General features: G+C 38.3%; 1 protein-coding gene across 1 annotated transcript in view; it reads left to right on the forward strand.

The window, feature by feature from the left end:
* The window catches only part of ENPP3 (ectonucleotide pyrophosphatase/phosphodiesterase 3), a 41,445-nt gene that overhangs the window by 3,838 nt on the left and 19,789 nt on the right, over window positions 1-17,818 (forward strand). The window contains exons 3-13 of the mRNA XM_076335498.1: window positions 2,779-2,901; window positions 3,932-4,057; window positions 5,492-5,552; window positions 7,334-7,431; window positions 10,073-10,152; window positions 10,717-10,836; window positions 12,332-12,441; window positions 13,801-13,866; window positions 14,774-14,846; window positions 16,235-16,343; window positions 16,507-16,635. Coding sequence (XP_076191613.1) covers window positions 2,779-2,901; window positions 3,932-4,057; window positions 5,492-5,552; window positions 7,334-7,431; window positions 10,073-10,152; window positions 10,717-10,836; window positions 12,332-12,441; window positions 13,801-13,866; window positions 14,774-14,846; window positions 16,235-16,343; window positions 16,507-16,635 — 1,095 coding nt within the window. The remainder of the gene's footprint in view (window positions 1-2,778; window positions 2,902-3,931; window positions 4,058-5,491; window positions 5,553-7,333; window positions 7,432-10,072; window positions 10,153-10,716; window positions 10,837-12,331; window positions 12,442-13,800; window positions 13,867-14,773; window positions 14,847-16,234; window positions 16,344-16,506; window positions 16,636-17,818) is intronic.

The following is a 17,818-nucleotide window of genomic DNA, read 5'->3' on the forward strand; positions in this document are numbered from 1 at the left end:
CTTGCTTCTCTTTCCAGAAGTATTAAACCTAGTTCACAACAGGTTTGGAAATTTTATTATAATAATACTTTTAGGAAATTTGAGATAGGAGTTATCTTATTACATATAATACCTTGCAATTGTTTAATCAATATGTTTTATAGAAGAGATATCATTGGACCATCTTCGTGACTCACGCTTTGCGTACCTTTGGCGTAGTTCAGGTGGCTAATGCTAAAACGGATTATGAATTTTCTCTGAAAACTTCCATTTCTGTAAAGCTATGGTGAAAAGGGGATAATGCTTTGATTTGGTGGAATGTTATTTTTTAGTTAGAAAAACAAAGTAGCATTTTGATGTCAGGGGGTCAAGCCGGATGAGAACAAACATACCACATGGTGAACTAAACAAAACGCTTCCTTTAGAATCAAAACAATAGTAATCTCATACTGGAGGAGTTCAAGGAAGCACAGTCTCTTTCTCATTCCTAATCAACACATATTGAACTTGTTTACCTACTTATTCATCAAATCTTAGCTCCTTCTGAGATATTTCAATACTATGGGCCTAGCAAATAGGATGAGAGGGTACTGTAATTGCTTTTTGACGATGCCTATGTTCTATTACAACTCCACACTGCGGAGTGGGAAGGCAAGCCTCAGCCCTGAGCGGCACGCACCTTTGTGCAGTTGCATTTGCTATGAGGGCAGTGGGGAAGAGTGTTGCTGTTCAGGAGCAAAGGGAGTGGTGGTGGAGACAGGTGCTGGGGGCTTGTGGTCTTGGGAGAAGGGGCCTGGAAAGGAGTCAGGAGGACCTGTCATTCTGTACTTTTAAAAATTGGCACAGAGTTTGCATTTGGTGGTAGTACAATTGATTCTGTTTATTTACTCAAGGTAAATTTCCTTGTAGCTCCTGTAATTGTAATGACTATTCCAAATAAAAGTTAATGAAATACTAAATTCCTGACCTCACATAGTTATGTAAATATTGTAAAGAAATTAGAAGCGTGGGTTGCAAATTATGAGGGGTATGAACAGTTCCATTACAAACGGAGGAAAAGGTTTATATTTTTTCTTAGACTCACCATGCTAGATTCTATATCATTTTAAATCAGGTAGACCATCTGAACAATTTTGAGTTGTTCAAAAGCCAATGGATAGAGGAAAAATTAGATTAAATACTCTAAACTTCAGCCAAAAAAGCACAGAAAAATTGTTTGCATATGTTTATGTACATTTGTGAAAAATCATAGCTCTTTCTTGACAGAAGAGACTCCAGTCATAAAACACTTAACCCTCAATTACTTCTTTCCATCTCTACTTTTGACAGTTCCATTTATGTTCATTACATATATTGCTTGTTATTCTAATTATTTGCAAAGATTTCTTGCATTGAACAATAGTTGTTGATGGAAGCACCTAAAGCTCAAGGTACAACACGAGAACTTTCTATATGTGAAACAAGCTGGCTACCTTGAAAAAAATCATTTTAGTTCTACATGGATTCTACACAGTGGATATTAAAGCCCGAATTTTGTAGGCAGTGCACCCTGCAAAAGCATGAACCTTTTGGCAACTATAATAGAATTGCACCAGCAAATCTGAGTAGTTATACCTATCCCTGTCTAAAGGTGTGAGTGGACAAGAAAGCTGGAAATGGAGATGCTCAGAGTGGTTCAAACAGTATTTCTGCAGTACAGAGAATGTGGACACAAGGCTTGTCCTGGCTAGTGTGGAGCTGCAGGTGACGTTTGGAGATTTGGGTTTGTCCTTGGGTGTCCTCAGGTGTTCTCAGGAGAGCCAGAGCTCTTCCTTCTCCCTGCACGAAGGTGTCAGAGCTGTGCTGAGGAACTGCATGTCTCCATTTCCAATAGGCCCCTCATTTGGACCCTTTTCTTTCTTTTGATCAAAACAACCAAACCTGCAGATTTTTAAGGAACGTTGTAACAATTAAGTGGGAGAGGTATAGTCAGAGTCCCAAGTGTGCTAATAAGCCTTATGGGCCCTGCCCAGCCCCCTGGGGCTGCCCCCACCCTGCCCACGGCCCAGGACCCTATTTCAGCCCCCCCCGGGGCCATTAGACCCTGCCCCAGCACCACCGCAGCAGGCCTGGTCTCCAGGACCCCACAGCCCTGCCCTGCACAGCCATGGGTCCCATCGAGCCAGGACTACCCACAGGCCAACAGCCTGGCCTTGGCCTGTCCCTGTCCCCGTCCCCAGGGAGGTGCCCAATGCCTCAGGTGGGGCTGCTCTGGTGCTCCCTCCGGCTGCCCCGCTCCTGGCTGGGGCTCCTGGCTCCTGCCCAGCTGCCGCCGGGGAGCCCCCATGGCTCTGGGTTGCCCGGCCCTGAGGGAGACCCCATCCTACGCAGCTCCCTGGCAGGTACATAAGGGAATGTCCAAAGTGGGGGTCACTCTTCCTCTTGCATCCCGGACCCAGAAATGAGCAGGGGAGATGCCAGTTTCCCCTTCCTCATGCTAGGAGGGTGGGACACCTGGGCCTTGCCTCCTGTGCCACTGGTCCTGGGGAGACCTGCTGCAGAAACAGCCCTGCCACAGGCTCTGGGGCAAGCACGGCCCAAACAGCCACCAGGACCTTCAACGTCCAGAGGACTTCCTATGGCTTTCGTTTCACCTTGCTGACCCTTGTGCTAGTGACTGCGTTGGAAAATGACTTGGGAAATGGATTTGGGAAATTATTCAGCACATTTCTCCCCGCAGCCCGTGTCCGTGATCCATTTAACTGACCTGTCTGGGACAGGGTTATCTGAGCACTCAGACTCGTTGCCTTCTCCTTACAGTCAGCTGCAGACACAAGTGCAATGAGCCGCACAGGAAAGAGGTGCCGGGCTGCCAGTGCGACAGCAGCTGCAAGGAGCGTCGGGACTGCTGCTGGGACTACGAGGACACCTGCGTGGAGCCAAGTATGTTCCCTTGCAGGCAATGCTCACTGGTTTCCATTTTATTTTGGCTTTGCTTTTTCATGTAATAGTAATAGGAAAAGCATAAATTCTTGTATTTACACAGATATACGGAAGTTATGTCACATTCCCTCAGGGAGGGAAGGATGTGGCGGTATCGAGTTGCTGCGGCACTCAGATGACTAGAGGGCTGTAACTTGGTGACCTGGCAGGACACGAAATCTTCCTGCGTCTTTCTCAAGTCAGATCCCTGTATTTTTTTCCCCCATGGATAACCAAAGCATTTGCAGTGCATATTTCCTGGCCCAGATAAAGCTGTGGATGAGCGTGAGCGGAAATCATAGGTTATCATCTTTGATCGGGGCCCTGAAACGATGCTGCTGTGCTGGCTCCTCTTGCGCTTTTGAAAGGGAACATGTGTTTCCTGGCCAGGTGCACTCTCAGCCTCATGCAGTGCTTGGTGGGGGTCTGAGGTCGGAGGAGTGCACTCGTCTTCCAGGGGACCAGCCTGGCTCTGCATCGAGGCCAGACTCCTCTCCAGTTACTCTCTCTGCTCTCCTCGCAGCTCCTCAGATGTTTCTTCATCCTTCTTGCTTTTTCTGCCCGCTTCAGCCCTTAAATCTCTTTTTTTGCTGTCTGCAGGGAATCGCGTACAAGAGCAGGAAAAAGATCTGTTTCCTTCTCTTTTTCTTCTGTAGGAGAAATATGGGTTCAATTATTTTTTTTTAGATCTTCCTGGAAGGGTGGAAGGCATTGAACAGGGTGACTTTGGGGACACCTTTGTAAAATAAATTATTCTATGACTCTGTGTTACCATTCAATGGCCGCAGAAATAGGCTTTATGTGTTAAACAAAATCTTGAGTTTTCCTTTCAGATAAAACTTCTAAAGCCACTCAAGCAGGACACGTAAATTATAGTTTAACAAAAACTCTTTTTTTTTTTTTTTCTTCACCTGTTTGGGGCATTTCCACACAAAGGAGTTTACATAAGGTTCTGTGAACTGCATCATAATCTTTTTCTTCCAATTTTCAGCCCGATCTTGGAGGTGCACTAATTTCCGTTGTGGTGAGACACGGATACCTGGAAGTTACTGTTCTTGTTCTGATGACTGCTTGCAGGAAAAAGACTGCTGTGTAAACTATAACAGTGTTTGCAAAGGTAAATCAAAAGTCAAAAAGATTTATATATAAATCGTCCTGTGAAATAAATAGATGGGCAAACATAAACGTATAGATGCATTTGTTTCTCAAGATTAGAGTCTTACAGTGACGTTTTGGAAAATGAAGATGTTTTGAGGTGAAGCTTTTAGTATTTTTGACTGGGAAAAAAATGGTTTCTGGAGAACAATGTGAATGTGTGTCGTTCATAAGACAGACAGAATATTTTGAATATTGCAGCAGTATACCCAATGTGGGTTTTTTAGGTTGTTTCTTTTTTTTTTCAAAAATAGGTGGAGACATGGTTCCTGCTTCAAACTTCCTGCAATCCAAAGTACATATTGTAGTAATCATCCCTAATTTAAAATTTCCCATTCTTTTTATTAGAAATTAATTTTCAGATTGGGATTCTTACGTTTTACTTATTTCTGAATATTTTTGTTCATGGCTGATTGTTTCATACAGACTCTGGCTAAACACATGAAGGATAGCACTGGTAAAATCAAATTACAGGAGTGATACCTGAGGAGTATACTGGTGACATAAAACATGCTATCTGTTATCAGGATTCCTTTATATTGTGAGGTGGCAGAGATTTAAGGCAACTCCTGCAAAATTATATTTGTCACCTAAATGCAAATTAAAGCTAAAAGCAGTCCGGAGTTTGACTAGGTGCTAAATTGATTGAGCTGACCTAGTTAAGGTCACTGTACATCCCTGCCTTTGGCTGCTTACTGGGAGAGAAGCTTTCTGTGGTGAGCCGAGAACTTCAACAGCCACTGCTTCTTCTCTTTTCTTTATATTTTTTCCTTTCTTGGATGCTTTCCTTCTTTCTTCTTTTATTGACCTCCCTTATTTCTTCCAAAGAGATGGGCAAACATTATCATAAATGAGTATAGCTGTGAAGCAGGTGGAGAATATTCAAAGGAGAACAGAAAGAATTACTTGAAATTTGGAAGCCATGGTCAACAAGGAAAGACTGAAGGAGTTTGGGCTCTTACAGAAAAAAAAAAGAAAAGGCTAAAGGGAGCCCTGGCAATCATCTCTAAATGTGTAAGTGGTATCCGCAAAAAAAAGAAGGCAGTAATCCAGTGTGGAGAGGATACAGTTTAAATGCTTTCCATTTAAAACCAGATAAAACTTAGGCTAAGCTTTCATAGTGATTTCTTCTCCATTTTGTTTGTTTCCTTGTCTGTGTAATATATGTATTTTGTTTTCAACTTACAATTGTAAGCATCAGCCCTTTCAGGGTTTGAGGGCCTAATAGGTTGCACTAAATGATTTCTAAAGGTATCTTTAGCCCTACATTTCTATAATTCTGTACTGAAGCAGAAAAAGTGCCAGGAAGAGCTCTAAAAAGATCAGCCAGGAAACGTCTTTGGTGTTTGTGTGGGTTTTTTTAATGCTAACTCAGTATTTTGTTTTGTCCTTTTAGGTGAAATACCTTGGGTGGAAGAACCATGTGTGTCACTTGAAACTCCTCAGTGTCCAGCTGGGTAGGATAAAATAATTATGTCTTCTTAGCAGATAAAATCATTGTGATGATCAGAAATATTCCAGTGGCCTGAAGCAGGTCTTCATGAGGTTTTCATATTTACTGAGAATAAGGTTCCTGCCCTGAGGAATATTCTATAGAAGCGGTTTGTGGCTAGTAATGTTTTTTGTTTCTAAAACCTTTGTCATTTTGTTGCACATTCATTTATCATTTACAGTTTAGACCAGTGTACAGGAGTTCAAATCCAGATTGAAAGTCAGTTTGCAAAGACCTGGAAAAATTGCTAGAGTTATCTCAAGGTTCATGTATCACAAATTGTTCATAGTCCATTTTACGTTACCATGTTGTATCTCTGATAATTCGGAAAAATCACCTTATGTAAGCTGTAATAACTGTTAGAGTCTGTGGTTGCAATTCTTTATCTAAGTAACAGGGTTTTTTTTACTTGAATTATCTGCGGGAAGAAAGGTGTGTTAAAAAGGAATAATAGTTATCACTCAAAATATTACTTCAAAAAATGGTTTGGAGTCAGTTATCAGTAACTGCATTTTATTAATAATTTTCTCCCCCGGTATTTTCCAGGTTTATGTAGTGAACCATTCCTATAAATTACAAATAATTGGGTTTTTTTTAGGTACTATGTGTAGTGAAGCTTGCTTCAAACTGCATTTTTAATTAATTGTATGTTTACAATTTTTATACCTTTATATGTTTCTAAGGAGACTGTAGAATATATAACGATGGTTAACAAAAAGACTGAATTTGCAGAACGAGATGACTTGATCTTCCTGATTTTGTCACTTGATGTTATGAAAAAAGGTGCTATAGCACCAGCACTTTATAACTGCTAATGCATCTTTCTTTAGAAGTCCTTTTAGGTTGGTTACAAGAAAGCATGTTTAATAACTTTGATGTTTATTTTCACAGCTAGCACCTCCTAGTTAGAATTTTTATAACAAGAATTTGAACACTGTTCTAGCGATCAGCTGCAGTTTGTGCCTATTTTATCATACCTACTGTATGAACTTGGAGCTGAGGCTTTTATCCTTGTTTCTTTACGTAAAGTCTTACCCTAAGCACATTAGCGGATGCTGCATTCCTTTTGTAGCTTTGAGTTCAGTTTGTCAGGGGCCTTGAGGCAAAAAAGTGTTCTCCAGCTCCATGGGAGCTAGGAAACTTGAAAGATACAAATCACAAAGAACATGGACTGCTTAGTGATGTCTTCACAAAGGAAATGTGGTAAGGTAAGGGGTTAGCACAAACCTGGGATTGCAAAGAGATTACATGTCCCAGCACTGAGGCCAATTGACCCTAACTGCTTGCTGGGTGACTGCTGTGCTTTTACAGTCCGTGTGCAGCTGCCCTGAAAGATTTTTATAAGGTGCATTAAGAGACAAGAGACAGAATTCAACCCGTTACTATGTACAGAGGTACTTCGGTTGTTCTATACTCTGGGCTTGTATTTGGCTGCTGGTCTGCAGAATTTGTATTTATTTGTATTTGTAATTAAAAGATTAACAAAACCCAATTTCTTTTCCTAGGTTCTATATATACCGAGTAGCTTGTATTTTATTCCTCCAGTGTTTTTTTTTCAGGAGGATTGTGTATTTGCTCTCAAAATTGAACTATTTGTTTATCTCACACTGTGATATTAATTCTGGGAAGTACACGGAAATTCTGAACCCTGCTTTTAAAAGTAGAATTTATATTGTTGTTAAAGATCTTCACAAGTCACCAACTCTCCAAACTCCTTTACGATGACAAACTCATATTTTCTTGTAGGTTTGATCTGCCACCACTTATCCTTTTTTCAATGGATGGGTTTAGAGCAGAATACTTGCAAACTTGGAGTTCTTTGCTGCCAAATATTAAAAAAATCAGTAAGTTACCAAGAGTGCTTTGACTATTTTCTTTAAAAGTCTACATGCAACCTCACCAGTCCCTTTTGCTGCTGTCATGCATATGTGTTGCTCAGCAATAAGAAAATCACAAATCAGGTCTCCCTCGTCAGTTGTATATTTTCATTATTATATGTTCTGCATTAATTCTTGTATTTGAGTGCACAGCAAACATGACTTTTTTTAACAAGGCCTCTAATACTGGTCAGCGGCTTTTTATTAAATAAATAGTTTGAAATATACATTCAAACACAGTTTAAAAAAGTTCCAGAGAAGGATTTCCTGCATTCTCTGTACTCCACTGAAAAATTCTAGCTGATAAGGAGATCGTCATTAAACTATAATATGAAAAGAAAATGCGTTGGGTTATTGGGTAATTTTCCTCAAAGATGCACTTTTTCAAGTCAAATATTTTAAGCTATTAAAGAGAAGCTGCATATTTAAAAGTATATCAGTGAATATTACTATATTAGACTTAAATGCAATGTAATTTACATATTGGTATAATTTAATATATTGATATGATTGCAGTAAGGTTCAAGTAACTGTTTCCCAGTATTTCTGAATATTGGGAAAAAGAGTAAGCTGAAGATCTTTAGCTTGTGCTGTAAAGGTCTTTAAAAAGTGAGACCCATTAGTGCACACTTCGTTAACATTTCCTGAATATTTTAGAGCTCAGCTCTCAAGATTCTTTGTACCTGGACAAAATATCTGCATGTTTATTCACTTCTTCTCAGCAGTAATAGTCTAAATTGACAGTGTTCATACCCGTTCTGAATAGATCATATTCTGTTTCTATTGTGCTCATTTGAAAATTTCACATGGATGTTACAAAGTACTACGTTTTACTGAATAGTTAACAATATCTTGTTTGTGGATAATGAGGGTATCCAGAAGCCTGAACTTGAAGCAGTGTGCAAATCTGACTTCTTGTGCAAATATTTTATTCTTTGATGTCCTTCTGACATTGGAAAGAACTTGAATCAGTGAAGAAATCATGCATGCAGAAGTCAGTGTTCAGTTCCAGTCTTTTTAAACAGGTGGAAAGGAAATGCCAAATTAAAAAAAGGCATGAAAACCATGCTACGTGTATGTTTCCAAGAAATCCTTTCAAAGAAGAACAGGTCTAGTTCACCATTACTCATATTTGTGGTCAATTTTAACAATTGCTTATGCATATTCATGCTTATACTTCTCAGAAACCTACAGTGGAAAGGAAAGGGCAATTCCTTTCTTTGCAAAAGAAAACATGTATCACTGATTTGTAGCATAAAGTATTTCCTCTCTATTAACTCCATTAACCTAGGATTTTCAGTAGAGCTAATCAAGCTAGTTGTTATAGAATATGTACACTATGAATGTAGGTCCTTTACTGTTCAAGAGAATTCCATAAAAAATTATGCTGAGTTTCTCATGTATTTGTCAATTATTCAGCCTTTCTTTAAACACTCTTTAAGTCTTTTTTTCTGTACCGCACCGGAACAGTTTTGTAGAATAATTTCAGGCTTTCATTGTTCAGTTGAGGTTGTTTAGTTAAAATCAGTTTCTGTTCTTTGACTGAAACTCTGTACATCAGAGGAAAGTGTGTTTGAGTGTGAATCAAATAATCATCTGACTACAGCTTAATAGACAACTGTTTCTCCACGTGAGTTAGATTAAAAAATGGCATTAAGGCTTCTTCCAGTCTTCACACCTTTGTTTTGTGTGTAAATAAGTTGGATCCTACAGTGGATTTAGATATTACACGTGTTCAGGCATGGTAAGTGCCTTAGATTGCTGAAAAGTGACGCAACGTTTGGAGATAAAGGTAGGACACCTGGGGTGGGATTCACTCCAGAGCAGAACACCTACATTTAGATATGTTCTTGGAGGTGTCTGCATGTGAGATGTCTACATGCTCATTGTAGTCAGTGCGTTTATGGTTAGTACAGTCTGTGCAGCGCAGTGCAAGAGCCTAGAGAGCAAGTCAGGTCAACCAACAGACAGAGGGTGCCACAGGACAAATTGTTGCTTTAACCTATGTTTCTAATACACTTCAGAATGCTGTGGCGTATCCCAGGTGGCCTTCAACAGCTGTGTCAGGAGGACACAGGTCTCCCGGTGATCTTGCATCAAAACTGCCAACTTTCATGCAGATGTCTTGGATATCTGAGGGTATCTCAAATGGCAGCAGACTCCAGTGCTTAAGCAACTGAGTCCTTCCCATGCATCTGGTCACCAGACAGCTCTGCAGAATATCTTGCCTGGGCTGACCTGAGGCTTCAGTCTCATTGCGTAAACATATATGTCTAGTGCTATTTTGGGTCTCAGAACTATCTGAGACACTCATCTGGTTTGGCAGGCAGGATGTAGGAGCAGCATCTGAAGGCCAGGTAGGATCATTAAAGATGTCTCAAATGGCCCTAGGCGTCTAGGCTTTAGCCAGCTGAATTGAGTGTCCAGGGTCCATTGACTGCAATGGGACAGTAGGCCTAGCTCACAAGGAGACACCAGAATGTACGCGCCCTAATTTGGAGTCACATTTCCCCTCTAATACCACAACAACTGACTGGTGGGGTTTTTTGTTTGTTTTTAAGACTGTTAGTTTTCAATTTAAAAAAATTAATTCCATGATCTGTTGCAGAAACATGTGGTACACATTCAAAATACATGAGAGCTGTTTACCCCACAAAAACCTTTCCAAACCACTATACTATTGTCACAGTAAGTGAGAATTTGCTATTTTTCCTTTTCATTATCTGGACGACATAGAAAGGATTTTGTGGTGCCAATCTTTTTGTGGGACATGGGAACTCAAGCTATAGCGGTAAGAGAGATGCTGAGGTAGTACATGCAGGCATGATCTATGTGGCTGTATATGTATGCTATCTGGTTCTGGCCTGTGAATCGGTTATTCCTGATCTTTGTCAGTCTAACTGGATATGGGGGACTATGGGTGAGGACACAGCCATTTTATGAGAGTGTGTGTTAGGATGGGTTTGGCAGCTGATATACAGCCACATGACATATATGGTACTTAATCTGTAGCACATCAGGTTTTATTTGGGCTGGGAAGAAAACAGGGAAACTCAAGGGAACTTGACAGGCACGCTGAATTCACTGGCAGGAATCTGATGATCTGTGTGAGTTAGGAAAGCGTGTTCTGTTTCTGTGATAAAACAGCCCTAAAAATAATTGCGACAGTGCAACAGTGTGCATTGCAACATAGTTTAGGCTCCATTTGATTTCAAGATTCAGTAGGTTTTTTTGTTTATTTTCATTTTGCAGGGATTGTATCCAGAATCTCATGGTATTATTGATAACAGCATGTATGATGTAGACTTGAACAAGCATTTCTCGCTTTCGGGGACAGAAAAATTCGAACCTTCATGGTGGAAGGGGCAGCCAGTAGGTTTATTTCTCATCATGATATTCCTTTATGTCTAGAGTGGCCATATTGTAAAGCAGAACAAAAAGAGACTAAAATGCAAAGCTGTGTGATATATTTGCAGTACGTGATAAATATCCTGTAGGCTTCGTATTATACGCTGCCTACAAAACAGTTTGCTTTTTATGAAAGTAAAAGAACTCTTAAAATGTTAATTCTGAGACTTAAAAATTTCACTTAATGTGGCAGTTAGTAAAAAAGACTTAAATATTTTGGCTAGTATTGGAATGGATCTCTTGCCACAGGAAGCCACAGTAAATTTTTGATATCGTTTTATTGTGGGGTATTTTTTTGTTTGTCTTTTGACAACTAGCTACAAAATGAAATCTGAAAATCTACTTCCAAATTATATCCGTTTACAAATACACTTGCAAAGTCCAGGCATATAAAAGCAAGGAAGAGAATAGGAAAGAGCTTAATTGCCAGCAAAATGAACACCTATATAACTTATGGCACATTTCATTAAAAAACCCCACCCTGATTGTACCTATGGTTATGATTAATATTATTCATTTACTAGAAATATCAAACTGTGATAATGGTACAAAAATACAAAAAATACACATAGTATATAGTATATCTACTTAATATACATTTATATATTTATTTACGTGTGTGTGTGTGTCTGTGTCTGTGTAGTCATGTTTATAGTATACTCAAGTACCCAGGTTTTGGTGCTATTGTTTCATGAAGGATTCCATCAGGTTTGTAACAGAACCACAGCTGCACTCTTTAAGATGAATAGAAATATGCCCTCTTATAATAAAGTCATGTAACTAGAATCCTTAGGGTAGGATAGGATAGGATAGAATAGAATAGAATAGAATAGAATAGAATAGAATAGAATAGAATAGAATAGAATAGAATGATTTCAGCTGGAAGGGACCTACAACGATTATCTAGTCCAACTGCCTGACCAATTCAGGGCTGACCAAAAGTTAAAGCATATTATTAAGGTCATTGTCCAAATGCCTCTTAAACACTGACAGGCTTGGGGCATCGACCACCTCTCTGGGAAGCCTGTTCCAGTGTTTGACCACCCTCTCGGTAAAGAAATGCTTCCTAATGTCACGCCTGAACATCCCTGACGCAGCTTTGTATGATTCTTCCATTTTCATGATCCATTCCACTGGCATTTGCCACAGGAAAAAAGATCACTACCTGTTGCCAATTATGGAAATACCTATATGATTTTTTTTTTCTATGCTGAGAATACTCAAGCAATGGCAACATCCTGGCTTCTGTGCTACTAATTTTCTTCAGAATGTGTATGTAGAAAACAAACTTCAAATCAGATATAGTCATTAGGCAACTGCGTGATGTGTGAAAGAAGAAAGAGAAATGCATGCTTGCAGCCCATATTTCTGATCCAATTATGTATTTTTACTTTGGTGATCTGAGGTCCTCCAGTGGTGTAAATGCTATAAAATCATTTGTTTGCATATTTACCCATAGGTCTGGCTGACAGCAATGTACCAAAATTTGAAAGCAGGCACCTTCTTTTGGCCAGGCTCTGACGTTCCAATTAACGGAACATACCCCACCTTGTACTCTGTGTTCAACAGGTAAGTTTTTATAGGGCTTGTAGTAAATTCCTGTAAATTACTCCAAAAATCCAAATTGCCATATGACAGTTGAAGGAAATGAAATATAAGATTTTTAAACAACAGTCTGAGAGATAAGTGCCATGTCACATAGTCCTGGTTTTGCCATGGAACTACCAATAATAGTTGAAATTTTCAAAACCATTTAGGTGATTCACAATGAGAGAGTCAAAGGGTACTGTATATTCTGCTCTCCTAGACAGTTTTGAAAGTTTCAGCCAACTGCAAACCACTGATCTCCCACTAGGAAAGAATCAGTTATAACTGATTAGTAGCCACTGCTAAGCTATACCAATGATTACTGTATTTCCACACATAAAATCTACACATACTATATAGCCCTTTAAAAATACTCGTACTTGAGAATAAGCTTTCAGATAACCTATACCCTAAGATAATGAAGACAAACCTGGAAGCCATGGCAAGAGGCTATAGGAGGCAGAAACTAATTGAAGAGAGGATGCTGGATAGGGAAGCTACTGAAGGAAGATGGGCTCTAGATCAATTTCCTCTGGTCTTGCTTGCATGTGTGATAATGTGCACACTGCTGCTGAATCATAGTTCTGTATGTTTTGTCTAGTTAGCTCACAGGTTACACGTGAAAATATAGCAATTACCTTCATAGTATTTTTTTTTATGGAAAAGGCATTGATATTAGTAAATTATTTCTAAATTTTCATGATGATTTCAGTAAATCTCCCATGATTCTTCACATTTACAAAGATAATCTAAAGCAAGTATATACCTGTAAGTCTCTATAGATAACAAAGGTTTTGCAGTGATGTGTAGGATTGGTACTCAGAAAACACCCGAGGACTGTAAGTAACTAACATAAAGCTTGTGCATGACTTTGGGGGAAAGCAAAGCTATTAATGGGTGAATTCCTTCATAGGAGACAAAACATAACCTCACAAAGAATTTGCTGGGGACATTACTTGCTTTTAAAATATGAAAGTCCAAGGTTTATACATGTTTGAAAGAATAAAAATTATTCTGACTTGTACTTCAGGTTTATGCCCTGAACTTGAAATCTCTTTTTTGCATGTATTTAATTATAAATATATGAGTACTCCCACCATCATCACGTTTGTGTTTGCAAAATCAGGATCTGTCTAATTTACCATTAAAAGTGAGTTACATTCAATCAAAAATGAGAATAATAAAACTTATTGCTGGTAACTTGTTAAGATGCATCATTCTTGAAATCCAAATCTGTGACTTTACTATATGACTGGAGGGTGGACACTGTCTCTGTATCTTGGAATTAGAAGGGCTATCAGAAAAGCCTTGTTAACATCTTTTTTTTTTCCCCCCCCCCAGTTCGGTTACATATGAAGAGAGAATTTCAGGAATATTGAAATGGCTTGATTATACCAAATCTAAGAGGTAACACTTAGTAATATCTAGCTGGTTTGTGAGACTATGGCTTGGAAAGGTTTTAATGCTTAGCAATTGAAATTTCTGTTGGTGTTTGTGAAACACAGAATCTTCCTCACCATCTCAAATGATAATTTGCTGAACTTAAGCCTGTTCTAGACGTATAGCTAATCATTTTCAGGATAAGATTGTAGGTACAAAAGATGAAAAAGTGAACATATATCTGCATGGCATGTACTGTTGTTTAAGTTTTCTATTATTGTTGTGTCTTTTTTCTTGGTGCGTGGCCTAGAGGAAACATGGAACATTCAGTTTCTAGTCTGAGTGTATGGATGAAAGATTTTATATGAAAGATATTGCACAAGAAAGGTTAAATATCTGAAAATAATTGCAGGCAGTAATTCAGGATGAAAAGTAGATGTCAGTACCGATTGTGGTGCTCAACTTTGTGACATGTAAACAAGTGAGATCTTTTATACAATAATTTGTTAACAAATTCCTAATGTATTTGCAGTTAGGAGATGGTCTCTAGAGCCTCACTGCTTAATCAGGAAGAGATCCTTTAGGTGGTAGTTCCACTTACATCTCAAAAAGGAACAGCTTGCTCTGCTGTCTGAGATCTTGAAGTTTTTCAGAGTGATTTCTGGATACCAATTAAGACACTGGATACGGTTTCTGAAATTTTAACTTCAAATAGTCCATCTTGATTAATTACAAAACTCAGAGGAAGTTGAATGATTAAATTTGTTGTATGGACTTTTATTAAGGTTTAAAGAATTTATTTATAATTCTGTTTTGTTTCATTTATTTTTTTTTTAAATGGAAGTCTGAGCTTTAAAATATATTCAAACTATTCTTTTGAAATGCTGTCTCCAAATTCTCATAATATTCCATTCTTATTTATTTCTAACTCGAGGCCTGATTTCTACACTTTATATATTGAAGAGCCAGATTCTTCTGGACATTCATTTGGACCAGTTAGTGGTGGTGTAAGTAGTTTTTGTGTTTTTCTTAGACTAAATCGCACTAAAAATGGTGCTGTACTATGAACTTATCCAACTTATAAACTTGGAAAGAATGGTAGATCAAAAATCACCGTGACTGTTTTATGAGTTTTTATTAAGAACTCTTGCTTGTGGTTGAGCCTATTGTTGAGATTCCAACACTGTGTGTGAATCAAAAAAGCTGTAAACCAAACAGACTGGCAGAAAATAATTTCAGATCATACTATTAGAAATAATATTAATGGTTGTGGTTAGACTGAACTTTAATTTTATTGCCAAGTGATATTTGGAAGCATGTGGCCTGGCAAATCCTCAGAACTGTCTTTTATTTATTCCTAACACTGTACTTCAATGTTTGTTAATTTGTAACCCAAAAATATTACATTTTTACTTGCGTGCAGGCAAAAAGTTCAGTCTTTAAGGGACTTGGAACTTGTCATATCAGCTCCTTCCTGGAATGGTCTTGTTTAATATATTTGAAAATGGTCTTCAGCAAAACAACTTGTTGTAGTGGACAAGGACAGAAAAACTGATCTTTGTAGGATAATTTTAGGCTCAATAATTGGAAAGGGAACTCCATTTCTCTTTGTACATAAAGGGCTTAAAAACCTATTACTGTATGTGTAATTGTATATGTGTACGTTGTCCATGCATGCAAGACATTCAAGGGAGCGCAGCAGAGTCAGGGGAACAAGAAGGGTGCAAGTGCTCAGACGTGCAGTCGTCAGACTCAGTTGGGTGTTGTCCTTACTGTAGAACTTACAAGGAGCCTGTAAGTCAGCCGTGCCAACTAGGGAAGAGCCATCCTCTGTGAATGGCTGCAGGGTGGATTGTGCTGGATTTCTCCCATATTACTTCAGTGGTGGTCAGTGGTTTTCTGTAGGAAGTTTGAAGGGACTATATATATGAGAGAAGGGCACCATGCCTTCTTGGATGCTATACTGGTCTTATAGATAATAGGTGTGTGTAAATATTTTTGAAACACTGTTTATTGTTAATACAATGACAAGTTCATACTACAACAAGAACTGTATTTAATGTTCTAAATCTGATACTTTGTATAAATTCAGGAGTGAGGAACAAATTTGATCTGAATGTGTTAATTATTTTCTTTCAATAAACATTTTAAAGCTCAATTTTTCTAAGGTAATAGAAAAAAATTAATTGTGAGTCTTTAAGTTGCATATTCTGCAGTAGAGTAGTGGAATTCTGCACATCTATACTCTAGTGGTGATGGAAAAAGAAAAGAAGAAGCAATATAAGAACCTGAAAACTGGCAGAAAAGCTCACTTTTTTCAGATTTTGATGATTACATTTAAGTGAGAACTTGAAATCAGCAAGAAAAATTCTAATGAAACTGGTTTATCTCACAGGTAATCAAAGCCTTACAACTAGCAGATCAAGCACTGGGGATGCTAATGGATGGACTTAAACAAAGAAACCTGCACAAATGTGTAAACCTCATTGTTTTAGCTGATCATGGTAATGTATATAGTTCTTTTTTCAATCTAAATTTTACTGAGTCATTGTTTTCTTCCTCTGTGTAATATGTGTGCTTACTAGTTTTAATCTATTTTATAATTCACTTTATCTTCCTTGCCATATATTGTATATCAAAAATAACTGTTTCTATATTGTCCTTTAGGGATGGAGATGACCTACTGCAGACAGTTAGAATATATGACTAATTACTTCAAACAGATTGATTTCTACATATACGCTGGGCCTGCAGCTCGCATTCGAGCAAAAAATGTTCCAAAGGACTATTTTACCTGTAAGTGTGGATCAATCCTGGGATTGCACAGTCAATATAACAGGAAATAAATAACTAAATAGGGAAAATGGATAATCGGTAGTAATCAGCAGAGTGAACAGCTTTCTGTTTCACTTACTGGCTTAAACTGGCTTAAACATCGATGGAAGTTGTTGGGGTTTTTTTGCAAGAATGACCCCTTTAGATGAAATTGAAGATTAGAAAAGCTTGTTGCAGACTCTGATTTGCATTGTCTTGGCATGTGGAAAGATGAAGTAAAGATAGTTTTATTGTTTTGAACTGGAACTTCAGGTCTTCCGTAAGTGCCTTGCTCTTCTCAGATTTCTTGTGTCAACATTGGCAGAGTCAGTCTTTTTGAAGCAGTGACAGTTTCTAACTACAGTTTCTAACTGTGTGTACAAAGGTGGGGAATCCGAATCTTAGCACAGTGGGATCTATGCCTTGGTTGAGCCCTTTAGCTAGCGTCACAAAAGAACACAAAATTGAAACCATGTGAGCTGACTCTGACTCGGAATAGATACCGTGCTGTTAGACTGAAAAAAACCCCATCCCAAAACTTTCTGTATCAGGGAAAAGAATGGAGAGAGGTAAAACCATGGAAGTGCTTTATTTAGTGAGTTTATAGAATTCATAAAGTATTCTAAAAGGCATAATTCTTGCGGATCTCAAATAAGAGCTGGGATCACATTGCACTTTTTATTTATCTTTTCTAATTGTATTTATATTAGTAGGCACAAGATTTATACAACATAAAGCAGACTTTCCTTGGTTTAAGTAGAAGACAGTCTAAGTCAGACAGGAGCAGAGTAATAAGCACAGGAGAGAATAATGATGATTCGTATGTGTCTTAATCTCAGTATACTTGTTGACTCATTTCCTCTAATGGTCTTACTTTTTCTGAAGGAATTTTCCTTCTGTAAAGTGCTCAGATTTGTTTTTTAGAAAGCTAACGTCAAAAGGTTAAAGTCACTCTTTGAAAATGTGGAAGGTGAAAGTACTAAGACAGACTGGATTTTTCTCTGTGACTGCTGCTGGAAGTGGAATACAAGACAAGTGCTCCAGGTCTGGTTCAATGTAAAAAGGGTTATACTTCAAACAGAGATTAGGTGGGAGAAGAAAATTTGGTTCTGATGATGTGTCAGCTTTAGATGTAGGCAGTCATCACCATGGCAGTTTTCTACAG

The sequence above is a fragment of the Aptenodytes patagonicus genome, chromosome 3 (assembly GCF_965638725.1).
Source record: "Aptenodytes patagonicus chromosome 3, bAptPat1.pri.cur, whole genome shotgun sequence".
Classification (NCBI taxonomy): Eukaryota; Metazoa; Chordata; class Aves; order Sphenisciformes; family Spheniscidae; genus Aptenodytes; species Aptenodytes patagonicus.